The sequence below is a fragment of the Oryctolagus cuniculus genome, chromosome 1 (assembly GCF_964237555.1).
Source record: "Oryctolagus cuniculus chromosome 1, mOryCun1.1, whole genome shotgun sequence".
NCBI classification, from domain to species: domain Eukaryota; kingdom Metazoa; phylum Chordata; class Mammalia; order Lagomorpha; family Leporidae; genus Oryctolagus; species Oryctolagus cuniculus.
This window is the reverse complement of record NC_091432.1, coordinates 12,683,612-12,709,833: the sequence shown is the minus strand read 5'-3', so window position 1 is coordinate 12,709,833 and position 26,222 is coordinate 12,683,612. Positions and strand designations below refer to the sequence as shown.

Sequence of the window (26,222 nt, the reverse complement as noted above, 5' to 3'; positions counted from 1 at the left end):
TCCCAGGCCATAGCAGAGAGCTGAATCGGAAGAGAAGCAGCCGGGACTAGAATTGGCACCCATATGGGATGCTGGTGCTTCAGGCCAGGGTTTTAACCCACTGCACCATAGCACCAGCCCCTAGATAGCTTTTTTTGAAAAAAGATTTATTTATTTGAAAAGCAGAAAAGGTTGGGGGGGGGGAGAGGGAGAGAGAGAGGGAGGGAGGGAGAGATCGATCTTACATCCACTGGTTAACTCGCCAAATAGCCACAACATCCCAGGAACTCCATCTTCTACATGGATGGCAGTGGCCCAAGCACATGGGCCAGCCTCCTCTGCCTTCCCAGGTGCATTAGCAAGAAGGTGCAATGGAAGTGGAGAGGCTGGGGCTTGAAGTGGAGCTCAAATATGGAATGATGGCATTGCAAATGACAGCATAACCTGCCAGGTCGCTAGATGGCTTTTTTAGTACAAAACATTTAAATCCATACTTATTCAATTGCATTGCATCTGCTCCATTATGATTAGCCTGTTACTCTTGACATTTCTACAAGGGAGCTATAGGAAACATCACATCTTCTGTGTCTCAAGAATCACAACAGACTTCTATATAAGCAGCTTCCCCACTGAGAGCTGCCATTGTCCCTACCAGCCTCTTCACAGTAGTGGCTCTGCATGCTGATGGCTCCAGAGGTTACTCTCAAGCCAGGGCGAAAGTTGTGTAAACAACTAGGCACAAAACATAGGATGTGCTTTAGAAAGAGATATGACCAAGTACTATTGGAGGAGGTGCAGAGAAATTAACTGGAGACCACCTGAGTGAATATGAATATGAATCTTGAAGGAGGTGTAGAAATTTCCCAGACACGACGTGGAGAAAGCACCAACCAGGTGGACAGAGGTGAGAGATCACAAAAGGGTGAGTGAGGTTTGGGGAAGGGGTGGTTTCATGAGGTTGGTGGAGGAGCTTTGTGAATCAGGTAGTGATGGTAGGTGAGAGGGGGGCAAAATTGGGCAAGGCCTTGAATGTTATTTTTTATAGAAAGCTTTTATTTAATAAATATAAATTTCATAGGTAAAACTTTTGGATTATAGTGGTTCTTCCCCCAAACCCTCCCACCCCCAAACCGTCCCACCTCCTACTCTCTCTCCTATCCCATTCTTCATTAAGATTCATTTTTAATTATCTTTCTATACAGAATGTCAACTCTATACTAAGTAAAGATTTCAAGAGTTTGCACCCACATAGACACAGAAAATTTAAAGTACTGTTTGAAGACAAGTTTTACTATTAATTCTCGTAGTACAACTCATTAAGGATGGAGGTCCTACATGGGGAGCAAGTGTACAGTGACTCCTGTTATTGATTTAACAATTGACACTTTTATTTATGACGTTAGTGATCATCTGAGGCTCTTGTAATGTGCTGCCAAGGCTATGAAAGCCTCTTGAGTCCACAACTCTGACATTATTTAGACAGGGCCATAATTGAAGTGGAAGTTCTCTTCTCCCTTTAGAGAAAGGTACACCCTTCTTTGATGGCCCCTTTGAATGTTATTCTAAGAAGGGTCTGGATTCCGTTTGTGAAGAGAAGCCATTGATGGGTTTTAATCAGAATAAAGATGCATTGAGCCATAATACCAGAAAATGCATTAATAAAGTTAGTAAGCATGTGCTGAGAGCCTAGTAGTTTTTGGCCCTATGCTTTGGTGAGGAGTGGCAAAGCTACTGCCCCCACAGAGCTTACAGAAGGTACAGGAACCAGACATGGTCATGTGATTATGTGACGTGGTAAGGTATGAAGGAGAAGTCTAGGGTATCACAGAAGCACATTCAAGGAGCACTTAACTCACTCCTGGAGGGTACGGGGTGGGGAACCTATTTTTATTTAAAAATTATTTTATTTATTTGAAAGAGAGAGAGAGAGTGAGAGAGAGAGGTCTTCCATCTGCTGGTTCACTCTCCAATTGGCCGCAACGGCCGGAGCTGCCCCAATCTGAGGCCAGGAGCCAGGAGCTTCTTCTAGGTCTCCCAAGTGGGTGCAGGGGCCCAAGGACCTGGGCCATCCTCTACTGCTTTCCCAGGCTGTAACACAGAGCTGGATTGAAAGAGGAGCATCCTGGACTAGAACTGGTGCCCATATGGGATGCTGGAGCATCAGGCCAGGGCTTTAACCCACTGGGCCACAGCGTCGGCCCGGTGGGAACCTATTTTCCACCAAGGGCTATTTGGATATTTATAACAGCACTGGTGGCCCATACAAAACTATCAACTTAACAATTAGCCCGTTACAGATTTATCAAATTTCGAGTCCTACCTCTTGTTGCTTTGGCAGGGCCAGACTACATAATCTCACAGGCCTTATATGGCCCAGACGTTCCCCACTCTAGCATGTGGGTTATCTGGTTTTAGGGTGGTCTATGCCTTTTTTATGATTTTGTTGTTGTTTTCCAAAACTGTAAGTTGTAGAAAATTAATATTGATGCAAATGATTCTTGTCTAGAGAGGTGTGAATGAATTTTGTCCCATGGAAGTGCAATTGCTCTCCCACCACAAGAGTTTTGCATTTCTTAGCATATTCTTTCCAGTATTCAGCATTTCTGTTACCTGTAGCACCCTCTCCTGCTGTTTGGATTCTTCTCTGGATAGCTTTAGCTTCCTACCAGTTTCTTCATTAATTGAGGAATTAAATAAGACCTCTGATTCACATTCACTTTATATTTGTATGAGAATCATGATTTTAACCTTTGAAAATAGCGAATTTTTGACATGTGTTCAGAGTATGAACCGTCACTTGTTGGTTCCTAGAATTGAAAAGACTCCTGATTGCTATGGTCCTTTTAGACCTTCAAAGGTAAAGAGATGTTCTCAGCCCTGTTTCCCTCAGGGCGGGCAAGTACCTATCCTCACCATCAAAGATTGTGGAGGTGAACAGATCCAATAGTATTTCCGATGAACTCAGTTTTTCCATTTATGACCTGCAGGGGGCGCTGCTACAGACGCGCCACTCAGCCCGGCGCGCAGGACGTCAGAGGGGATTAGCATGCAGAAAAGCAGGGCCAGGTCCAGAAGCCAGGCCTCGGCTCTGCCGACCGTATCCTTATGGCAGCCGAAGTCAGCACGCGGCAGGGCCGCAGAAGAAGGCAAAGTCCTGTGCGAACCGCAAAACTACTCACAGCCGGTCAACCGGAGGCTGTGAAGAGCAAATTCTCCGGAGAAGTCTCTCTCGGCCCGTTACTGCGCTCCACCCCGCTGGGATCTGCACACCACAGAGGGAATGAAGGATTCGGCTTTCCAAGGCAAACACTTTTTACCTTAAACCCCGTTCCGTGGGTTACGAGTCAATCACTCCTCTCACGTAGGTTTCACAGCAAACTCCCAAGCAGGTGCTACCTCCTGAGAAAGTGCGTTTTCCCAAAGTTGCACAAAACACCTCGACAAGGACAGGCCTCTCTCTCTCTATCTCTCTCTATCTCTCTATCTCTCTCTCTCTCTACCTCCCTCCCTTCCTCCTCCCTCCCTCCTTCCCTCCAGGGTCCCGATGGCCAAAAACATCAAAGTCCTCATTCCGGCCCGCCCCCTCCCACTGCCAGCACGACCCCCTTTAGGTTCGGCCTTGCGTGCGCAGATCCGGTCTCCCGGAGCGACCTTATTCCTCCCCCTTCCCCACGCACACCTGATGCGTTTGTTTCGGGGTGTGGGGGAGAACTGTCTCCCCGCCTGGCCGTGAGTCTGCCAAGGGCACCGACGGCGAATCCCAGTAGGAAAGGTGGCCTGAGGCCGAAACGACGTCTCCGCTCGTCCTCGAGCAGACGGAGGGATCTGCCAGCGCCAGTTCCTCTACTCCTCCGACCCTTCGGGTGCCCTGGAGTTCGGGGAGGTGGAGCGAGCGCGGTCAGACGCGGGCCCTTTAAGGAGGAGCGCGGGGCGCGGCCCAGGTAAGGGGCGGGCCGGCTGCGGATGAGCGCTGCGCGCCGGCGCCCGCCCGGGAGGCGGATTTGGAGCGCGCGGCCGCCGCGGGGGCTGGAGGGGCGGTGCGGCGGAGCCTCAGTGGTGTGGGACGCACCTGCTCGCGAGCGGCCGCCGCCCGCCTCCGCCTGCGCTCCTAGCTCCCTCGCCCGGGCCCGGCCGGCCGCCACTTCCGGGCGCTCACCTGGGGCGCGCTCACCTGGGACGCGCTCCCAGCCGCGGGCACCCAGGCGGCAGGATGAAGGACCGGCTGGAGCAGCTGAAGGCCGTGAGTCCAGCCGCTCCCGGGGCCCCGGCGGGCGGGGCGGGACTGCCGGGAGCCGCCGGGAGGTGCAATGCCGGGGACAGGGGCTTCTCCTTTTCTGCCCAAATCGAGGCTGCGCGCAAGGGTTGTCCTTTAAGCCCCGCGGCATCCCGCGAGGGTGCCGCACCCTCCCCTCCCTGCGGGGTCATGTGCCCATGATTCACCGCCGGGCCGTGACTTCCCTGACCGCCTCCAGCGCTCCCATCTCCTCCCCCCACCTCCCAAGCAGAACCCGGGTTCAGGGGTGTGCGTGCGCCCTTATGCCCAGCGGGGCTTACGGGTGCTCAAGGGGTCACCTAACCACCTGCTGCCTGCTGCTGCCGGGCGCTCAGTCCAGAATCGGCCTCCTCCACCCCTCTTCCTGTTTCCCTTCTGGACTGCGTGGGGTCCAGCGCCCCCCTCTCCCCCAGGAGCAGCTGAGTTCCCAGGTGACCTCTCCAGCTGTGAGCTGGTCACGAGGTGGGGCCATTCGGTGGTCTGTTATCAAGTCCCAGCCTTGCCTTGAGATGGGAGTGGTCAGGGCAAAAGGACAGGAAGGTGGGCCGCCTCCAGCCCTGTGGCACAGAAGCGGGAACACCTTAAGCTACTTACTTTGTGGGGCCTGTGTCTGGTTATCTGTCAAGTGAGAATGATTATACCCGCTTGAGAGGTTTGTTCCAAGGATGACGTGACATAATGAGACATGATATAGACAAGTGTAAAAAGCCCGGGTTTTTGAGCCAGATATTTATTGACAGAGACAGTAAATAGTTATTGAGTGCCTTCCATGAGGCAGACCCAGTGCTAAGCCTCAGCGATCCTGGTAACACAGGCTGTACCGTAACAGAAGGTAGAATCTGGCCCTTGCCACTCACGATGTGGTCTTTCTACTCGGGAGCTTGTCAGAAGTGTAGCAAGTTAGCCCTCTTTCCCCACCCGCCGCATGTAGAACCATGGACTCAGACACCAGAACCAGCTTACTGGCTCTCCCTTACACTCCAACTCTGTTTTGTCGTCTGTAACATGGTAGTTGTGAGAACTTAAAAGTAGGAAAGCATGTAAAAGAATCCTTTGGTGCACAGCATGTAAAACTAAGTAAATGGCAAATTTTATGCTAATAGCTAAATGCTCTTTGGAAATTCTTGTTGGGGACCATTGGGATGAGGCTGTGATTCTTAGGTGATTCTTTTGTGGCTCTTCCACCTGCTCTGGGTTGTAGGGCTGCAGAGTGGCAAAGGAGCTCAGGATATGAAAGAAGCAAAGGGACAGTTGCTTATCGTGGGAGGGAACCCTCTTGCCCCACACTTGCTCTTTGTCACTGGAGCCTGGCATCATACTGGTGACCCAAAGGGCAGAATTTATTGCCCCTGTTTTATAGACAGAGATCCTGGAGCTTGCCCTGGGTAGGACGGTTGTCCCATCACAAACTGGTCAGGGCACAGCCCTCAGAGGAAGGCAAGCTCCTGACCTCTCCTCCGTGTCCTTTCCCTTCTGTTACACCGCTGGGGGAGGCAGGAAAAAAAAAAGAAGAGCATGATTTCGAAGATCTTCCTGTGTGAGCACACCCAGCAAGCACAAAAAAACTGAACCGCAGACAGAGGCTGCTTTCTTCCTTTAGTTAGGAAATGTGTTTCCAACGGAGGATACTCCAGAGCCCCTTTCAATAACCCATTGTCAACAAAGAGCAACAGTGCCTTAACTGAGCCTTCGATTCCAAGAATAAATTCAACCCGCCGAGGCACCCAAGCAAGTCCTTTCTCTCATGGCTACCGTCTGTAAAACAAAGCTAATGATACGCTTCCTCTCTTTACCTCTTGGGGACGCGGGGAAAGTGAAGACTATAGACGGTGCTGTTATTATGGGTGCATTGTTCTGGAATCACAGAGTGGTTACTGTAGCGTTTTGGAGAAGCGTGGGGGTGCAGGGTAAGGAGGACAGGGTTGCGAGTTCAAAGGCTTCTTTCTAATTGTGGTATTGCCACTTAGTAGCTGTGTTCCTTTATGCCCTCCTCTTTTGCAAAACCAGGGGTTAGGTTGATCTCAGAACCCCTTTCTGACATTGTTACTGGTTTCTATGAAGACCTTTAAGAGTTAGGTGGGTTTTTGGTGTTGATTCTACCTCCCGTACCCCTTCCCTCGCTGAAAATCCCATCCCTGCAACAAGATGTGCCATGCTCTCTCGCTGATTCCTGTTATCAGCCGATTGAGCGTGTTTGTTAACCTGCAGTAAACAGTTCTGGCGGAACAGCCTGTGCTGTCTGTTTCTCTAGAGGTCTTTTTAAACCCTGGGGGAGGGGAGGTGATGATGGATAGCTGGAGGGCCGTCTTGTGGGTGAGATTGGCTTTGCCCTGTGTAGATGTTAGAAGATGTGGGGATGACGGTGGCAATTGGGAGTCTGTAAGGAAGCACTTCTGGTTGTTGGAGCTGCCCAGGGATGGGTTAGTGTGGTTGGGGAGGCAGTGAGCCCTCCAGCACGGGAGGGAGGCTGGCAGACAGCTTGCTGAGGTGTTGAAGGCTCTAGGAATTGAGGCACCTCTCTGAGGGAGGGAAGGTGAGCTGGCTGATTTAGGGCCTCCTTCAGTCTTGAGTCTGTCTGGTTCTGTGAGATGCTTTATTTGTGAGCCTGTCCTAAGGCTTTGCAGTCCATGAAGACTGAGGCCTCAGAGTTGCACCTGTGAATTGGGTCATCATCCTTTTCCCATAGCGTCCTTGTGAGGATGAAACAAGGCAGTCCGTGAGACTCACCCACCACAGACAATGAGAGTTCTCCAAACTGCTTCGAGCAGTGTTCTCACTGAGAGGCATACCTTTCTGATCCCAAGACCTGACTCACCTTCTCCCTGGACTGTTCCCTTCACCCTCCCCTGCCACGTTCAGGGTGCTCTCCTGTTCCTCAGTGACATAGGAAAGATTTGCCCGGGAATGTGCGGCGCCTCCTTGCAGCCCATCTCAGAAGGTGGTTCTTACAGATGTCTCAGCAGCTGAACTTTGACTCTGCTGAGTCTGGATGACTTCTGGACCGGGGTCTTTTTTTTCTCTGGCTTTCTTTGCATTCTGCAAACATTTACCGAGAACCTACTGGGTGTCAGTTCCTGCTGTAGGTGCTGGGGTGTGGTGATTAACCCATCTTCCTGGCTGTCAGGAAGTTCACAATCAGGGAGACATACAAGAAATGAACATGGTGATACCATCTCTGTGATCTCAATGACCACAGGAACACCCTCTGGGAGATGGGCAGGGAGTGGGGGATTCCTAGAACAAGTAGTACCTGAACTCAGGTCTCATTTTAATTGAGTTTCTTTGGATGCATGTAGAATTTCTTAAGAAAGGCAAGCAAGATCCTAGTGTTAGAGAATAAATAGTCCTAGAAGGGGAACAAATTTGTTTCATGAGAACAGCAATTAAAAAAATCAAAGGTAGGTGACAGTGATGTGTGGAATAGAGGTCAAGGACTTTGATCCCCTGAAGACTGATCTACAGTAGACGAGAACTGACTTGGAGATAGTGGTCCCTCCAAGGCCAGTTAAAATAGCACACTAACAAAACCAACCAGCAAGCTCCAAGGGGCAGCTTTTTCCTCTCTCTGTTCTATTTTGTGTCATGTTGCTTCCTAAAGACCTGTCCTTGACCTCCTACCCTGCGGAAGTTCTGGGATCTCTGTGGGATGGGAGTCCCTCAGATGGCACTGTACTATAATCCCATCAGAAATAGGTAGCTGTGCTTCCCCCCTTTAAAGCTTAAATCATTCAAAAAACACTGATTGAGCCTCTACCGTGTGCCAGGTGCTTTGGATCATAACTAAATCTTCACATAACAACTTGCCCCTTTATTAGATCCCAGCCTTCTTTAGTAAGACTCCTTTAAGCTCAGAATTCCTTCCTTCCCCACTCTCTGTGCCTAGAAGGATTCATTCTGTGGGAGAGATGTTTTGCTGTGAGCAGACGGGAAGCAGAGCTGAGATGAGAGTAATGGGGATTGAGTGGGGATTAGAGACCCATCAGCCAGAGGCCAGAGAGAAACGCTTGGATGAGAGAAGGGGATTAATTTTATTTTTATTCCTGTGGGTGTGGGGTGGCTGGGGGACAGGCAGGAGCTAAGTGAGAGAAGCTTGTTCATGTTGTCCCCTCTTTGAGTGCTTTCTCCCTGTCTTGTCAAAATTCCTACCCCTCTTCCTGTGCTCATTCTTTATAGGTAATTACTCCCTCATTGCAGCTAGCATATTCTGCCTTCATTCCTGCAGCCTGTGTTGGCTGTAGGTTGCTTTGCAATCAACTACATTTCTTCTGTGAAGTCAGTGGGGTTGTTTGTTACCCTGGAGTGGATTTGAAGCCACCTTCCATTCTTTCATTTTAAGTTGGACTCTTTGTCTTCTGTCCTATTGTGTTGAAGTTCAGTGATTCTAATACAATGTTATTGTCACCATATCAACTACAATAACATTGTTGAGCAGTTTCTTACTATTGAACCAGACTTGTGTTAGTTGCCTCATATACTTGGTCTCTAATCCTCCCAGCAAGGTGCTGTTATATTTTATTCACATTTTACAGGGAAGGGGATTGAGAATCTCTGGTGGGATCAAGAGTTACATGTCTGTCTTACCTCATCTTACCACCCTGCACTTGATTTGGTCATCTCCCCAACTACACTGTATATTCCTTGATGCATTGGCAAATATGATATTCCTTTGGGGCCCACTGCCAGCATGCTGCATTGTAGACCTGTATTTTTGTTTTTAAAGATTTATTTATTTGAAAGGCAGATTTACTGAAAGAAGGAGAGACCGAGATCTTCTGTCCACTGGTTCACTCCCCAAATGGCCACAACAACTGGACGGGCTGGGCCAGAATGGAGCCAGGAGCTTCTTCTGGGTCTCCCACATGGGTGCAGGGGCCCAAGGACTTAGGCCATCCTTCTCTGCCTTCCCAGGCGCATTAGCAGGGAGCTAGATCAGAAGTGAAACAGCCAGGACCTGAACCAACACCCATATGGGATGCCAGTGCTACAGACTGTGACTTTAATCTGCTGTGCCACAGTGCCTGATCCAAAGGTAGACCTGTATTAAGCATTATCTGTTGGCCAGTTAACAACTTGGCCCTTACACATCCTTGAATACCCCATATTCATTACTGTGACTTACTGTTCTTGGCTCCATTCCCTGTGGGTTGGTGAAACTTGACCTGCCTGAAGTGGGACAGGAACTCAGGGAATCCCTAAGTTTGCTAATGAAGCCAGAGGTCACTGGTCCATGCCCAGGGACACATGAATTCCCATTCCCAGCTACACCCAACCCCCTGCAGCCCAAGACATGGTAGAGGGTATCTGGCTACTCCCCCTCGCCCCCCGCATCATCCTACTCACTCCTACAGGCTCAGTTACAGTGTCACGTTGCTGCAGGGAGGTGACCCAGGCTGATGGCATTGACCAGGCCTTTCCTGGGGACTCTCACACATACTTTATTTTTGTTGGCACATAAAAACAGCCAAAATTGATGTGAGGGTTTCAGAAGCTGCCCACCCTGGGAGAAAGCACACACCATGCATGCCTCGTTCTCTCCTGTAGTGTCACTACCATCCTGATGCCCAAAAGCTGTAAACCAAGCCACTCAGTGGATGAATGGGGCTCTTCTATAAATGAATTTACCTGAAGCTTCTGTATTCCCTGAGGAGCCTTATCTCCAGCCACTTTTATATGTGGCCCTCCTGCACTGCCTCCCCTTGCCCCAAGGTCAGCCTGCTGTCTGGCATGGGGCCATTTCCATGGCAACGTCCCCCACTCTGTGCGGAAAGTGACTGAAGTTCAACCCCCTCCTAAAGGGATTAGTGGAGCATATGCTGTCTGGTTATGTTCAACTGTCTGGGTTAGGGCAGCTGTCAGTTTTTTTTTTTTTCTTTCTTCAAACAAACATTTATTTTAGACTACTTTTAGATTTACAGAAAAGCTACAAAGATAGTATAAAGTTCCTGTCTACCCCTCATCCGGTTCCCCTATTGTTAACAGCTTACATTACAGTGTGCACTTATCACAACTATGAAACTGATATTGGTGCATTACTGTTCACTAAACTGCAGACTTTATTTGCATGTCGCTACTGTTTTTTTTCCTGCTTTAGGATCCGATCCAGGACACCGTATCCATTTATTTGTCCTGTCTCTTTTGTTTTCTCCCGCCTATGACTGTCTCTCAGTCTTTCCTTGTTTTTCATGACCTCGTCGGTGTGCCGTCTGTTTTATAGTGCTTTAGAACTGCCCTTCCTGTGGCTGGTGCTGCGTGCCACAGCTGGAGTTGGGGTGGGTGTGTTAAGAGGTCTCATTCCATGGTGGGTGAGAACAAAGGCTCCATAGCCACTTGTGCAGGCTTTGCTCTTAGCTCCGGCTTTCCTGTCTTCACCACCTTGGGCAGGTTACTTAGCATTTTTATGCATGAGTTTTCTCAGCTGTAGGCTCAGGAGTGTCTGCGGAAGATTGTTGCAGGGGTTACGTGCCATGGTGCATAAATAAGGCACATGTCTTAGATGAATCCTCAGCACTTGCCAGGTATTCAGTGAGTTTCACCTGTTACCACTGTGGTTTACGTATTCTGGAAGGACCATAGTGGGGAGGAGGGTTGTGGGACCGAGGCTGTAAGGAGGAGTGGAGGTGAGGGCAGGTGAGGGCTGGTGAGGGAGTGAGACATTGTTAGTTTCTTCCTGCTTCCTCTTTGTGACCTTGAGAACTGAGTGGTGTGGTGTTGAGGAGCCAGGATGGGAGGGAAGAGGGAGATACAGAGAGAGAAGCTCAGGGTAGAGGAAGGAGGACCTAAAGGGGACCTGTACTCTGCAGGAGGAAGAAGGTGGCATTCTTTGAATCTCTTTGAACAAAATCTCCTGGGATAAGAGATGAAGCAGGGGAAAAATACAGCTTTTCTCACCCAAATGGCCTTCCTCTATATTTCCTCTGGGTAAATCCACTTGGTCTTTGAAAGTTCCCCAAAAAGTCACCTCTGCAGACCTTCTATAACAGACTTCCATCTTCCCTAGACTCTACCTTGTATTTAGGCGAGGTTGGGCAGCCTGGCTTCTCCAGGTGTATAATTCCTGTTATCGCTCATCACATGGTGTTGTAATGATCTGTCTGTGGGTCTGAGACAGGGTGGTCCTGGGGAGCCAGGAGCTGTTTGTCTGTCTCTCCAGCATCTGTACTATTACTTGGCAGATGTTAAATGTTCCATAAAAACTGTTGAGTGAATGAATGGGAAATGAATCCATGACTCTGCATGGGATCTTGTGGTGAGGCGGAGAATATTATGGTGTGGTGGCTGGTTGTGAAACCCCAGCATCCCTCTCTAAGTTAATGTAGCCCTGAACATTGGATTGCGTTAGGCAGGTTCTAGTCTTGGCTTTGTTCCTTATTAGCTGGGTGGCTTTGGATGAATTGACATTCCTAAGAACAGAGTCTTCATCTGTATGGATAACGTCTTCCCAGAGGGCTTTTTATTTGTTTGTTTTTGTTGTTTCTGTTTCTCTTCTTGAGACTTCATGGCCTCTACCCTGGACCTGGCTCAGGCCCCAAGCAGTGCAGGCAGGCAGGAATTAGCATGGCACATGGGAAAGGAATTCAGTAATGTTTGCAGCAAACAGTATGCCTATGCTTTTGAGACACATATAGATGGTTGTAGGAAATATTGATCCTTTATTAAGAAACAAAAAGTGATATTCCATAAAATATGTCAGGGCCATGTCCTTTGACAATGACGTAATGAGGAACGAACAATCCAATAATAGTTGTCCCCAGACTTACCCACTTTGGAAATTTTAAAACACTTTTATAAAGAATTCTTGGCTTAAAATCAAAGCAGAAATGGCAAACTATGTAGAAACGAATGGTGAGAAGAGTGGTCAGTAGCAATTTGTGAGGATGTCACTGGAGCAGAATGCAGAGGGAGCCCTCTTTCTCAAAATGCATGGAGAAGGAAAGTCAGAGGGAAGTTCTAGTAATGGCATGAAATTCTCTGTCCCTGAGACACCTGTTGTCATCTTCTAAGAACTGGCATTATCATTGCATCTCCAGCAGAAACTGTAGTCAGAAGAAATAAGACCCAAATAAGACCCAATAAGACAGATGCTGTAGTTGTGAGCATTTAATATGTGCTCAGCATTGCTCTAAATATTTCACGTGCAGTAACTGATTTAATCCACCCAATAGTTCTAGGATCAGATTATTCTGGTCATCTTTCAAACAAGGAAACTGTGGCACAGAGAGGTTTATAACCTGTAAAGATTGCACAGCTACTGTGGTCGAGCCAGGTCTGCAACTCAGGCAGTAGGAAGTATCTCTCTCCATGTATGTGCATATTCATAGGGTTATATGCTCTTATATCCTTGTCATTCATGGGTATTGATTCACCCAATTGAGTTATGGGTGTTGCAGCATCCCCTGAAAGAAGCAAGGGTGTGGTATGGGGCATGGTGGGAAGAATGCCTTCAGGTAGCACGGAGAGGGTAGGAGCAGGGGCCTTGGGCTTCCACAGACCTGCTTTGAGTCCTAAAGTTGCCAATTGTTAGCTGAATCATGTTGGGTGAATTAAGCCTAATTAAGCAGTTACCGCATCTGTAAGTGGGGACAGTAATACTTATCCCTCAGGGTGTGCTGTGAGAATTTAATAACATACTTGAAACCACGAGAGTGCCTGTGACAAAATGCAGACATACATCGTTGCCTTCTCTTGTTATTGTTCGGCAGAATGCGTGGAGTGTGGTCCTTGGGGTCTTTGGCTCTTATCCAGTGGTCCACTGACTGTGGGCCACGGGCCAGTCTGATAACGAGTGTATTTCTCAGTGACTTCATCTTTCTTTTTTTTTTTTATTTTTTTATTTTTTTATTTTTTTATTTTTTTTTTATTTTTGACAGGCAGAGTGGACAGTGAGAGAGAGAGACAGATAGAAAGGTCTTCCTTTGCCGTTGGTTCACCCTCCAATGGCCGCCGCTGCAGCCGGCGCACCGCGCTGATCCGATGGCAGGAGCCAGGAGCCAGGTGCTTTTCCTGGTCTCCCATGGGGTGCAGGGCCCAAGCACCTGGGCCATCCTCCACTGCACTCCCTGGCCACAGCAGAGAGCTGGCCTGGAAGAGGGGCAACCGGGACAGAATCCGGCGCCCCGACCGGGACTAGAACCCGGTGTGCCGGCGCCGCAAGGTGGAGGATTAGCCTATTGAGCCACGGCGCCGGCCTTCATCTTTCAAATGGGGTGAATTCTGGCTTCAGTCTGATCATTGCGAAAGTAAAAGCATGAGGGACTCACATAGGGTATCTTTGTCCAACGGGCTCCTCTGATTCATCCAACAAGGGGAAGGTATAATTCAGCAAGAAGGGGAACCCTCAGGGAGAGTTTCACTGGAAGAGGAAACGACGCATAATAGGGAGAACTGGCTGAGAAGGGTCATCTGACTGCCTAAATGGGGAACGGAGAGCACCGAGCGCCTGGTGAGAGTTTATTGAGAGCTGACACACTTGGGCAGGATTTCTGGCTCTTTCAGAGGGACTGGAAAAACCAGATGTTGGGCAGCCTGTGCATGAGAGTGTGTCTGTGCCTGTTTGGAATCCTTGTTAGTGGTGGTGTTCCTCTTTGGGAATCCACACTCATCCTAGAAGGAGGAAGGTGGGAGAGAAGCAAAGCAGGGACCAGAAAAGCCACATGTGTCAGGGTTGCGCTGTGGCTCAGCAGGTTAAAGCTGCAGCCTGCAGAGCTGGCATCCCATAAGGGCACCACTTCAAGTCCCGGCTGCTCCACTTCTGATCCAGCTCCCTGCTAATGTGCCTGGGAAAGCGGTGGAGGATGGTCCAAGTCCTTGGGCCCCTGCCACCCATGTGGGAGACCCGGTAGAAGCTCCTGGTTTTGGTCTGGCCCAGCCCTGGCTGTTGCGGTCATTTGGAGAGTGAACCAGCAGAGGGAAGTTTCTCTCTCTAACTCTGCCTTTCAAATAAATAAGTAAATCTTAAAAAAGAAAAGTGAGATGTGAGTATCTCTTTGAATTAAATTTATTGGAGCATGATCTGGGTTTACAAAGAGTAGACTGTGCCTTGAGAGCACTTTGTCCTCACCTGGCTGCACCTCAGCCAGGCCACAATCCTTTAATACCTTGCTGCGGAACCTTAGGGACCGACGTCCTTTCTCCTTTGCTTCACCCAGAAGCTCTTTCCTGGAAGCTCCTGGGCCTCCTGTCTTGTCCTGAGACCTTCCCATCTCCCTGGGGTCTGGCAGGTGAGGCAGGGAGAGAGAGAGCTGGTGAACAGTGTGCTCCTTATTTGAGATGACTTCCTTTTCTTTCTCTGTTCCTGTCTCACTGTTCTGATTTGTAAAAATCCTTAAGGAAATGCTGATGATTGACATTTCTGTTGCAGCTGGCCTTTAACTTAGGCTAAAGGGACTTCCTTCTTTGTGTCCCCTTTCTTAGAAGGCACGCATTACCTACTTGGCTGGTTTTCCAGCTTGCTTTCCTCTTTTTTTGGACAAGACTTTTTTTTTTTTTTAAACAATAGCATGCTATATTCAGTCCCAGTGTGTAAAGCCAGGTAAATGTGAAGTCATGCAGATTGGAGAGAGGGAAAGGCCCGGAAGCCCCAGCTGTGGGCTTCCCTTATGGTTGACCTGCCATGTATGCTTTTCAGGCGCCTTGGAGGTGTCCTGGGCTTCCTCAAAGCCACACTGGAAAGATGAGCTCCTTACTTAGTGAGAAAAGCGTGGCTTAACAAGACAAGTGTCCTGCCAAGAGTGCTTTCTGCATGACTGGGCTGCTGCTCTCCTGGGCCCCTGGCTGCTGTCTGTCACATGCTGCTTTGAGCAGGGTGCAGAGCAGTAAGAAGGGCTTAGGACAGATGAGCTATGCCTGAGCCCTGCTCTGCTCTTCAGCAGCAAGGACACCTGGAGTACCAACTTCCCTGACTTGCAGGTTCTCCACGAGAATATGTAGATGGGGTGCTTTGGCATGGTGTTCATAGAGCAGCTACAGGACTGTGGTCACCTAGCACCTAGCAGGAGCTCTCTCAGAAACAAATGTTTTTATTCATTAGATGAGCTAACAAAGAGGGCCCAAAAGTCTTGGAACAGTAGAGAATATATTTGAGAAACAGGCAGTGAGCCCTGAGCGGGAGGAATTGCAGGTGAGGTCATTGGAGGTTGAGTGCAGGACCCTGAACTTCTGCTCCCTCGGGAGAGGAAGTCCTGGCCCTGGTGTCCTCTCAGTTTCAGGGCATGTTTGGAGGGTGGGGTCTGGGGGCAGAGAGATCTCAGGTTGTAAGTCAGTGTTGCCTGCTTCACTCGCTGGTATCTCCTGTCTCCTGGCTTGAGAGGCATCAGGAGGCTGGGGAGGGAAGGCAGTGGGTGGCTGGGCTCGCGCTTGTCTGACTGTGGCTGATACTGCAGCCACTGGAACGTTCCTGTTGCCACATGCCTTGATTCTCTGATAAAGATGCTGGAGCTCTCTTCCTGGCCGCACACAGTAATGTGGGCTGAAGATAAGGGCATCCTGTGCTCTCCTTCCCCTTGGGGACCCTGCCGTCCTTTGTTCTGTAGGAGTACGCCTGGGTGAGCAGGGGAGGAGCCCTTGCCCCGGGGTCAGCCGGAGACCACTGCGTAGGGCAGCCTGGTGGTCAGTCCGTTTTTACCCAACTCCAGATAACGTCTGTGATGGCCTCCCTTGAATTTCCTGATGTGGACTTGACTTTGTTGTTATTATTTCATATTTTGGGAGGGGTGTGCCACAGTGGTAAGAACTGCATGGAAAGATGAAAATCGAGAAGCTTGTTTCTGTCCCTGTCTGTGACAGTGACTCATTATTTGAGTTAACTCTTGAGCCTTGGTTTCCCCATTATAGGTGTGGGGATATGATGGTGAACTCATTAAAGTTGGTTCAACTTTAAAAGTCCTATTTTTTTCCTTGCCCTTTTCTCTTTATGTTGAATTAGATCCAGATAAGGCTATAGAGAAGTTGACTTGGCTAGATATGGTTACTTTATTGAGTTTTTACTATGTGCTATTCATTGCAAAAGGATATTTACAAATGTTTTTTAATCCTTGCAACCACCCTGCCATTCTCCCCACCCATCTCTCTATGTATATACAAATACATATATAAACACACACGTTTTACTTCTATGTGGGTGTGTGAAGATATACAAATGTGGAAAAATGGAATTAAACTTAGTACAAAAACATTTTTAAATCCATGTGATTTTTTTCATAGTACTATTTCACATTAACTTTTTTAAAAAAATGTTATTTAAGTTATACAAGTTTCATGTATTTCACATATACAGCTTTAGGAACATAGTGATACTTCTCCCCCTACCCTCCCTCCTGCCCATGCCCCAGCCCTGGCTCCTCCTCTCACAGCCCCATTCTTAATTTTTACAAAGATCTATTCTCAATTTATTTGATGATCATATAACCTTACACTAAATAAGAGTTCAACAAATAGTATGAAGAGGAAAAAAAAAAAAAAACAACACTGTTCCTCCATGGAAGAGACAAGGGCTGTAAATAATTCTTGAATCTTAAAATGTCTATTTCACTCCAATACTTTGTGTTTTAGGTACGCTATTAGTTCCCATTAACTTTTTTTTTTTTTTTTTTTTAATATTTGTTTGAAAGCCAGAGATACAGAGAGAGATCTTCCATCCACTGGTTTACTCCCCAGATGGCCACAGTGGTTGGGTCTGGGCCAGGCCGAAGCTTGAACTCCGTCCTGGTCTCCTAAGTGGGAGGCAGGAATCCAAGCACTTGGGTCATCCTCTGCCGCTTTCACAGGTGTATTAGCAGAGAGCTGGATTAGAAGCAGAGCAGCCAGGATTCAACCCAATATGGGATGCTGGCATTGCAAATGGCAAGTTAACCCGCTGTGCCACAATGCTGGCCCCTTCCATTAACTTTTTGAAGACCTCTTGTGTGTGTGTATAATATATAATATAACACTGTAATGTGTATAATATATGGAAGGAGGCAAGGCGGGGAGTAGATTTTTGCAGGGTTCCTGTCTGTTGCTGTACAGCCTGGGAGTGAATGTTGGCATGCAGTCACTTTGTGAGCGAGTTCAGCCAGTTGACTCCTGCCTACTTTTCATTTGCTCAGCCCTGTCCCAGGGTGCTCCAGAGCGACTAAGACTTAGGAGACACTATTCCTGACTTCAAGTGGCTTACAGTTGAGCTTGGAAATTTGTGATTGCAACTCAAAATAATTAGATAAAAGTGAAGTGGGGGGAAGTGGGACCAGAGCTAGGCCATGAAGGTTGAGTCCAGAAAGCAGAGGAAGATGGAAGGCATTCTAGTTACTGTTGGACCTCTGTAGTATCTGTGGGCTCTGCATCCACAGATTCAAACAACTGCAGATTGAAAATATTGGGAAAAACTTTTGCTTCGTACTGAATGTGTGGAGACTTCTTTTTTCTTGTCATCAGTCCTGAAACAATACAGCAGAACAATTTTTTACAGGGCATTTACATTGTGTTAAGTATTGTAACTAGAGATGATTTAAAGTATGCAGGTGGGGAGCTGGTGTTGTGGTATAGTAGGCTAAGCCTCTGCCTGTGGTGCTGGCATCCCATATGTGTGCCAGTTTGTGTCCTGGCTGCTTGTCTTCCAATCCATCTCTCTACTATGGCCTGAGAAAGCATTAGAAGATGGCCCAAGTGGTTGGGCCCCTGCACCCACATGGGGAACTGGGAAGAAGCTCCTGGTTTCTGGCTTTGGATCAGTCCAGCTCCAGCTGTAACAACCATCTGGGGAATGAACCAGCAGATGGAATACGTTTCTCTCTGTCTTTTCCTCTCTGTCTGTAACTGTACCTCTCAAATGAATAAATAAAATCTTTAAAAAAATTAAAGTATGCAGGAGGATGTGTGTAAGTTATGAAAATACTGTGCCATTTTCCATAAGGGAGTTGCACATCCAAGTGTTTCAGTGTCCACAGAGTGTTCTGGAACCCCCTCCCTCCCCCAGATGCCAAGGGACAACCATGTATGTAGGTGGTGCTACGGAATAAGGGTGCACAGTGCTAATAGAAATCCAGGGGCAAGAATAAATGTGATGGCTGCAGAAGATAGTGAGGAAGTGAAGTTGAGAGTCAGTGCCTGCAGAGAGCAGTAGAAAATATGAGCAGATAAGGGTACATATGACCAACTGGCAGAGGGTCTTGAAAGACAGGCTGAGGACTTTGACTTCGCACAGTAGGTGATAGGGAGCCAGTGTATGCTGGGAAATGGGAGGAGTGATGGGATTGGAACAGAGAGATCATCAAGTAGGTTGTGGGCGATTGCAGTGGTACAGAGCTTGCCTCTGAAGCAGGGTCCAGATGAGGCTATCAGGGCTTGGAGATGTTGGGCCATCTGTTTAATGCGCACTGACAAGCATGTGATGGAGGCAGATACAGAACCTGGTCGTCATGATGCTGTGGAACCAGTCCTGCTTACTTTGCCTTTAGTGTGAGAATTTCCTGTGGAGGAAGTTGTGAAGTTTGCCCTGCTTCTCCCACTCCTCCCCTTTTCTGTCCCCACCCCCCTCCCTTCTGCTTTTCTCACCCCTCCCTCCCTTCTCCTTCTCATACAGGATTCTGTTATTTTTCTTTTCTTTTTAATATATATATTTATGTGAAAGTGTGGGAGGGGGGAGGGAGAGAGAGAGAGAGAGAATCTTCCAACTGCTGGTTCACTCCTCAAATGATGTAGTGACCAGGGCTGGTCCAAGCCGAAGCCAGGAGCCAGGAGCTTCTTCCTGGCCTTCCATGTGGGTGGCAGGGGCCCAAGTACTTGGGTCATTTTCTGCTGTCCCCAAGCCATTAGCAGAGAGCTGGACCGGAAGTGGAACAGCTGGGGATATGAATTGGCGCCTATATGGATGTCAGCATGGGCATTAGCCTCTGTGCCACAATGCTAGTGCCAGGTTCTGTTCTTTAAACCCACACCTTTAAGCTAGGTGATAGGGAAACTGACATTTATTAGGCATTTGTGTGTACTTTCTCTTGTGCTAGAAGCTTTCCATATGTGATTTCTTCCAGTCCTCATAAGGTGTGTGGTGTTAACACCCACATGTAGCAGACTCAGATTATGATCTGACTGAGAGCTCTCAGCCAGTATTTGGTAATAGCAGATTTTAGACCTGTGTCGTGCTTACCAGTGGCTTCTCTGTCCTCAGTTTATGCATTTTCTGTCAGTGGACAAGGCTGCCCATCTGCAGCCTGCACAAAGCCAAGAGGTGGCCATCTTGGATGTGAGATTCCTTGTGAAAATTCCAGGGTTTTCAACTGCTTGTATCACCACGGAGAGCTAGCCCTCTGTGCTCCAGGACACCATTGTTCCCAGCCTCTGGAAACTTCTCTTAGTCTATCCCTCTTCCCAGTCAGCATGTGTGGTTGAGGCCTGAATTAATTGTGTGTGAATGTGTGTATATTACTAAGTATAGGTTGAGTATTCCTAGTCTGAAAATCCAAAATTTTTTTAAGCTTTTTTTTTTTTTTTTTGATAGGTAAAGTTAGACAGTGAGGGAGAGAGACAGAGAGAAAGGTCTTCCTTCCATTGGTTCACCCCCCAAAAGGCTGCTATGGCCGGCGCTGTGCCGATCTGAAGCCAGGAGCCAGGTGCTTCTCCTGGTCTCCCATGCGGGTGCAGGGCCCAAGCACTTGGGCCATCCTCCACTGCTTTCCCGGGCCATAGCAGAGAGCTGGACTGGAAGAGGAGCAACTGGGACAGAATCCGGTGCCCCAACCGGGACTAGAACCCAGTGTGCTGGCGCTGCAGGCAGAGGATTAGCCTAGTAAGCCATGGTGCTGGCCAAGAAAATCCAAAATTTGAAATGTACCCCAAATCTGAAATTTTTTTGAATGCTGCCAATATGATACATAAATGAAAAATTCTACAGTTGACCTTGTGTGATGAGTCAGTCAAAAATACACCAAAAATATTATCTAAAATTACCTTTGCTGTGTGTATAAGTATATTAAATGAATGAATTTTGTGTTTCGAGCTGGGTTTCATTGCCAAGATTATGCAAATATTCCCCAAAAATCCAAATTCTGAGGCACTTCTAGTTTCAAGCATTTCAGATAAGAGTTATTCAGTCAGGTATAATAAATTAATGACAAAAAGCAGTGCTCAGGCTTAATTGCAAGTGACAAAAGCTTATTTTGGCAGAATAATATGTTATTAGGATACTGTTAAGCTCATTGAAAGGAAACTTGAGAAGATCTGTAGAACCTCTCCATAGCCATGGGGGCCTCAGGAAGGATAAGTACGAAGGCGGTCCTGGGAGTTTCGTGAACATTTTTTGGATGCTACCGTTGGTTGACTCAGCTCCACTTGGTTTAGACTCCTTTCGTAAGATTTCTCAGGGAGCTGGATTTATAGCCTCTCCAGGAATAGATGGGGAGCATGATGAACAACTCTGCAAAGGAAGGTATTCTGGGAACACCAACACACACGCAAATTTACTCTAATGTATACATGAGTCAACTCTGAACCCCAGAGTCTATAGCCTGTGGGGGAAAATAGGTATTTAAGGGATAAATAGTAGAAGGCTGTGATAGTTGCTATGGAAAGTTTGTACAAATTAAGTGCACTGGGAGTTTAGGGAGGTTTTATATTTGCATGGGGGAAGGCATGTGTTAGGCGTGTGTCATTCCATGAGCGTTGGCTGAGCCAAGTGTTAAAGGCTAGGTAAAAACTTGCCAGTTGGACAAGTGCCTTTCAGGAAGAAGGCCTTATGTGACATCAGTGATAATGAAACAATGGTGTGTCCAGGAAATGCAAGGAGTTCCAAGTGCTAGGTCTAGGGGGTGCATCGTAGTGGGAGAGATGTGGCTGAGCATGGGTCTTAAAGGGCCAGTAAACTGAGTTAGACATTAAACTTTTAATCCTAGAAGTTGAGTGGTCTTTGAATGATTTTAGGTGGTAAAAGGACATGATCAGTTCTTAGTTTTAGGGACATGATCATGCAGGCTGTAGCAGGGACCTCAAATTTGACTCCCTTGATTGTGGCTGTAAATTTTGGCATGCTCTAAACCATCCAGAGAATGAAACACCAGGAGAGGCAATCAAGACACCTCCCAGATGGTTGGAGAGCTCCAGATATCGATGGGAATTCCCAGTAAGAACTCCTTCTGCAGATTCAGGGAATGGTGGCAAGGGAAGAACAGAGGCCCCTGGTGATTTCCATTGCCTGTGGACGTCTGGGGCCTCACAGGCCACTGAAGAAACAAGTACTGGGAAGTTCCCCCACCTTCCTCCCTCAGCAAGCAGTGCCCGCTGTGTGCTTAGAGATTGGCAGTGTGTGGTACAGCAGCAGTCTGGGGAGAGCACTCAAGAAGAAACAGCTGAGCCGCCTGAGCTGGGCAGGGAGTGGAATGCCTCCCTTTTGGAAGGCCGTTTTGAAGATCTTCCAGAGGAAGTTGAATGAGAAGGCTTGGGTCCCCAGAGGTTGCTGGGCGATGGGAGAGAACTTCCTTTTCCTTATAAACATGAACTCTGACAGGGAGCAGCACAGCGCGATTTCCTTTGTAATAGGTGGTTCTGGAGACAGGAAAGTCTGTACTCCTGCTGAGAGTATTTAAAGCTCGTGCTTTAGAGGAATTGTGTCTTGGACCTGTTTGAACAGAATTGAGAATGGTCCCAGATTCATAGACAGGATAGAGTTTGCCTGTCCCAAGTTTTAGCTGTGTGATTTTGGACGAGTTATTTAACCTCAACTGTGTGAGTGTGGGGACCAGGGGGTTACTTAGAATTGAAAGATAATAAGTTTATCTTGTTATAAAAATGTTTTGGGATCCATGTATAGTTTTTTTTGCCATAATATGTATTTTCCATCTTTTCCTTTGTATGGATTTCAAATAATTTACACCAAAGTAAATTTATGTTTTAGTTCTATTTTCCATGAATTTTTTGAAGCCACCTCCTACAGAAATACTACCACTACCACCATGACTGCCACCACCAGTAAATAGCATTTATTGAGTACTTCAGTGTGCCAAATACTGTGCAAAAGTATTTTATATTCATGATCTTGTTAATTGCTTCAACAACCCTATGAAGTGGGTAGTACTCTTACTTGTATTGACATTTAAACTAGAGGCAGCAATATTGATTGGTCACTTGCACCTCCCTCCCTTTATCTGCTTTTACTCACAGCAAAAAAAAATCATTAAGTGATAGAGCAAGGATTTAATTTCAGGCAATGTAACCTGCCCCCCCCCCCCCCCAGTTTGGTAAGTCATAGAGATATTATGAGTTTTCAAGGAATTCATGTACAAAACGCTTAATAAAGCTTCCAGTACTTTTTTTTTAAAGATTTATTTATTTATTTGAAAGTCAGAGTTACACAGAGGAGAGGCAGAGAGAGAGAGAGAGGGAGAGAGGGAGGGGTCTTTCTGATGGTTCACTCCCCGTTTGGCCACAACATCTAGAGCTGCGCTGATCCAAAGCCAGGAGCTTCTTCCTGGTCTCTCATGTGGGTGCAGGGGCCCAAGGACTTGGGCCATCTTCTGATGCTTTCCCAGGCCATAGCTTAGAGCTGGATCAGAAGCGGAGCAGCCGGGTCTTGAACCGGTGCCCATATGGAATGCTGGCACTGCAGGCCAGGGTGTTAACCCACTGCACCACAGCGCCGGGCCCAGCTTCCAGTACTTAGTGAGCCTCAGTAATGTTGACTATTCATTGTGCTTTTTGATTCCCCCCTCTTCTCTTTTTCGTGTCTTGCAGAAGCAGCTGACACAAGATGATGACACTGATGAGGTTGAGATCGCTATTGACAACACAGCTTTCATGGATGAGTTCTTCTCAGAGGTAGGCGACCTTCCTGTATTTTACTCTGAACATCCATAAGAAAACACAGCTTCCATAGTAACCATACAAAATCCCCCATCTTTCGTGGGCAGCGGCAGGAGGTCAGCAGTCTTCTGCTGGGTGGGATGCCTACATGAAGATGTTACCAGGAGATTGTCTTTTCAGTACTTCTTTGGGAGGATCTGGATTTTAATCTTATTAAGAAAGTCAGCAGAGGGTAAATTGTAACTGGAGAGATGCCTTTGGATTCATTCTTATGTTATATAACAGCATTTTAATGACATCCTTTCTTGCCTCAAGTCCATAATTTAAATATAGCATCCCCCATATGGTCATGTGAAAAAGCATTGTATCTTAAAAGCCTGTTACCAGTTAGATCAAATTTGTTGAATCCAAAATTTTTATAGTCCCTTTCACTTACTCTGGTGGTAACTGAGGAACTGAGAAACTACCAGTTCAACAGGGCAAAAATGAGCTGCTTGGAGATTCTCACATAATCCTGAATCTCAGAGGTCTTTGTTGGGCTGGTGCTGCAGTAGATAGGAAGTGGTGGGAAGCTTGTGGAATCAGGAGTTTATCCTGGACAGAAATACAGGCTTTGGAGCCAGGGGAGCTTGGGTATAAATCTCAGCTCCACTTCTGACCAGCTGTTGATTTTGTGAATGTTCCGTAAAATGGTGAGTCATGGTTTCCTAATCTGTAAATTGGGATCGATAATATAATTCCCCGTGGGATTATTATAAAGATTAAATGGGATAATGCTTATAAAACATTCAGTGTGGCATTAGGTATGTATTTGTTCAATGAATGATTTAAAAAAAAAAAAAAAAACCCCAAAAGCATGTTATCACTGAGGTTCTTGGCACCATACTGTGGTTTATTTCCCTTGTAGGAATACAAGAGGCATCGTAATCTTTTTACAGGGAGATCATGAGTACTTCCATCCTGCATTTGCAGATGTGGAGAAGGGAGAAGTAGCCCTGCAGCTCCTCTAAATGGAGCGGAGAGGAGCATGAGGGTTCATACCTTTTTATCCATTAGAGCAACAAAGGGTTTGAAGAACAGATGAAGACCTGACTGGGAGATTGGCTGTGCATGTTCCACAGTGCCCCACCCTCCTCCTCCTGGTTGAGGAGTCATAGTGAGAGCAAAGAATACTTGGGTTTTGTGATTCCAGTTTTATTCCTGGTGTGCATTGTGGAAGGAAAATATTCTTCTGTTCACTGGTGGGGGTGGACTTAATGGAGATGTTTGAAGTCATTAGAGCTTGTCCCTGCAATCTTGCCCTGGAGACCCACATGCATTGAACATCTTCCCTAAGATAAGGGATCTTTTCCAGTAACTGTGGTCTCCAATTAAGAAGGTCCCTGAGAAGAAATATTCCTTGCGAGAGGGGAAGATGGTGCAGTTGGGCCACCAATATTTTGGGTCCAGCCTTAAGAATTTCACAATAGTGTGATTATAAGTTAATTATCCTATTTGAACTTTAAGTTCTTGTTCTGGAAATCAGCGATGTTAGTACTTACCTTTCAAGGCTCTTGTGACGATCACATGGGCTCATGCATCTGGAAAGCGTTTTCTAGACAACATAGCATGGGATGGGTGGTTGCTGTTTTTGAAGAGTTCCTTTGCAGACTGAACAAGACCTTCCAGCTGCTTTGCTTCTATTGGTTTATCTCTGTTAAATGGTTTTCTGTCATTTGGGTAGAACCCCCAACACAAAAAAATCCTTTTATATTTAGGATAGAATTGGGGACAGCTAAGTAATGTAGAAAGAGTATGGTCTTTGAAAGTAAACTTTTTATCTTCTACAAAATGTGGAATTTTGGTTGCATCCTTAACTTCAGTTCTCAGTGGATTTATTGATGTAATGGGAAGAAAAATACCTCAAAAATTTCTTGGGAATTAAGGAGAGCTAACAAAGTATTTAGCATGGGGTTAGGCAATGCTGCTTTCCTCATTTCTCAACTGACAGAATAGAGAGATAGACATGGGGGGAGAGGACAGAGACAGAGGGAAAGATCATGGGAAGAAATCCTCAGGCGCTGTCTCACAGACCCTGACCTAAATCTCAGCCCTGTCCATTATCAGTGGTATAACTTGGAAAAAGCTGTTTAAATCCCAAACACATTTCCTCTCAAATAGGAATGGTACTATCACCTTCCAGTTATTATGAGTATATAATGAGAAATTATATGGATGCATCTAACACAGTGCCTGACATATGGTACATCTAGATGCAATAGATTTTAGTTCATATCACCATTCTGTCTTCCAATGTTCTTGTGTGTAAGTAGACCAGAAACTTTTATTTTTAATAGAGTGTGGTCTGTAAACATCCTTGAAATTGGCATGAGGTACATTTCAGTATTGGAGAAAGGAGAGGTTTCCTTGTCTGTGTGACCGGGAACCATGCTTAGCACATCTTGCAGAATATCACTAAGGACTCTTATGAAACTTGCTTTTTGGACTGGTTCCAGTAGGTCACCATTGGTTGTTTGCTGAGAGCTGATAATGTGAATCACAGCTTGGTCACAGGGCATTTGCAAGCTACAGATGAAGTCACAGGGCCGGGATGGTTTCAGATGTAATTTGCATTGTAAAACTTGAATGTCTTCTCCAGTTTCTCAGCTGTTAAAGAACTGGCCCTTGGGTTTTCAGGCCATCTTGGCTGATCACTCCAGAACCTGGTAAATGATAAACCACAGACTTTTGTCTAATTTGCAATTGTCTGTCTTTCCCTTGATGTGTTTGCTCAGCTGACAGAACAGTGTTTCAGAGTGTACTGTCTTTGGAGGCAGAAACTTTAGGGGTTTAATTTGATAGGACATCTATTCATCTAAATATGTGAGTGCTTACTGTCTTTCAGACAGTGTGTAAGGTGCTGGGGATGCAATGTTTTATGTGCAACTCAGTCTACTGCCCAATGGCCTCGTATCACACACGCAAAATTTTAGGGGACAAAAATATTCAGTTCATAACAGGCACACTTAAAAACAATCTGAGACCATTTTGCAGTGGCGAATGAAGCATACTTGTCTCCTAAAGTTACTTGTTTTCATTTATTCATTGGACAGTTGTCTAATGAGTGGTCTCATGTACTTGATAGAATCATGGATGCCAACACGCGGCCCCAGGACCGGGAGAAGTGAGAGTGGAAGGATTGTGAGCGAAGTTCTGTGGGGCCTGGGTG

General features: G+C 46.9%; 1 protein-coding gene and 1 non-coding gene across 8 annotated transcripts in view; one reads left to right on the top strand and one right to left on the bottom strand.

The window, feature by feature from the left end:
* Positions 1 to 1,458: 1,458 nt before the first annotated feature.
* LOC127492991 (uncharacterized) lies at positions 1,459 to 3,794 on the bottom strand. Its single transcript, XR_011384486.1, has 2 exons — positions 3,659 to 3,794; positions 1,459 to 3,378 (listed from the first exon to the last, which is right to left on the bottom strand). It is a non-coding gene; the product is annotated as an uncharacterized protein (transcript).
* A 180-nt stretch (positions 3,795 to 3,974) lies between these two features.
* STX3 (syntaxin 3) overlaps positions 3,975 to 26,222 on the top strand; it is a 49,661-nt gene continuing 27,413 nt past the window's right edge. For 6 of the 7 annotated variants that reach the window (XM_051854389.2, XM_051854404.2, XM_051854409.2 and 3 more), the window contains exons 1-2: positions 3,982 to 4,219; positions 22,946 to 23,029. In XM_051854389.2, coding sequence (XP_051710349.2) covers positions 4,190 to 4,219; positions 22,946 to 23,029 — 114 coding nt within the window. In that variant the 5' untranslated portion in view covers positions 3,982 to 4,189. Of the gene's footprint in view, positions 4,220 to 22,945; positions 23,030 to 26,222 lie in introns of all 7 variants that reach the window. The other variant, XM_051854397.2, reaches the window with a different exon arrangement.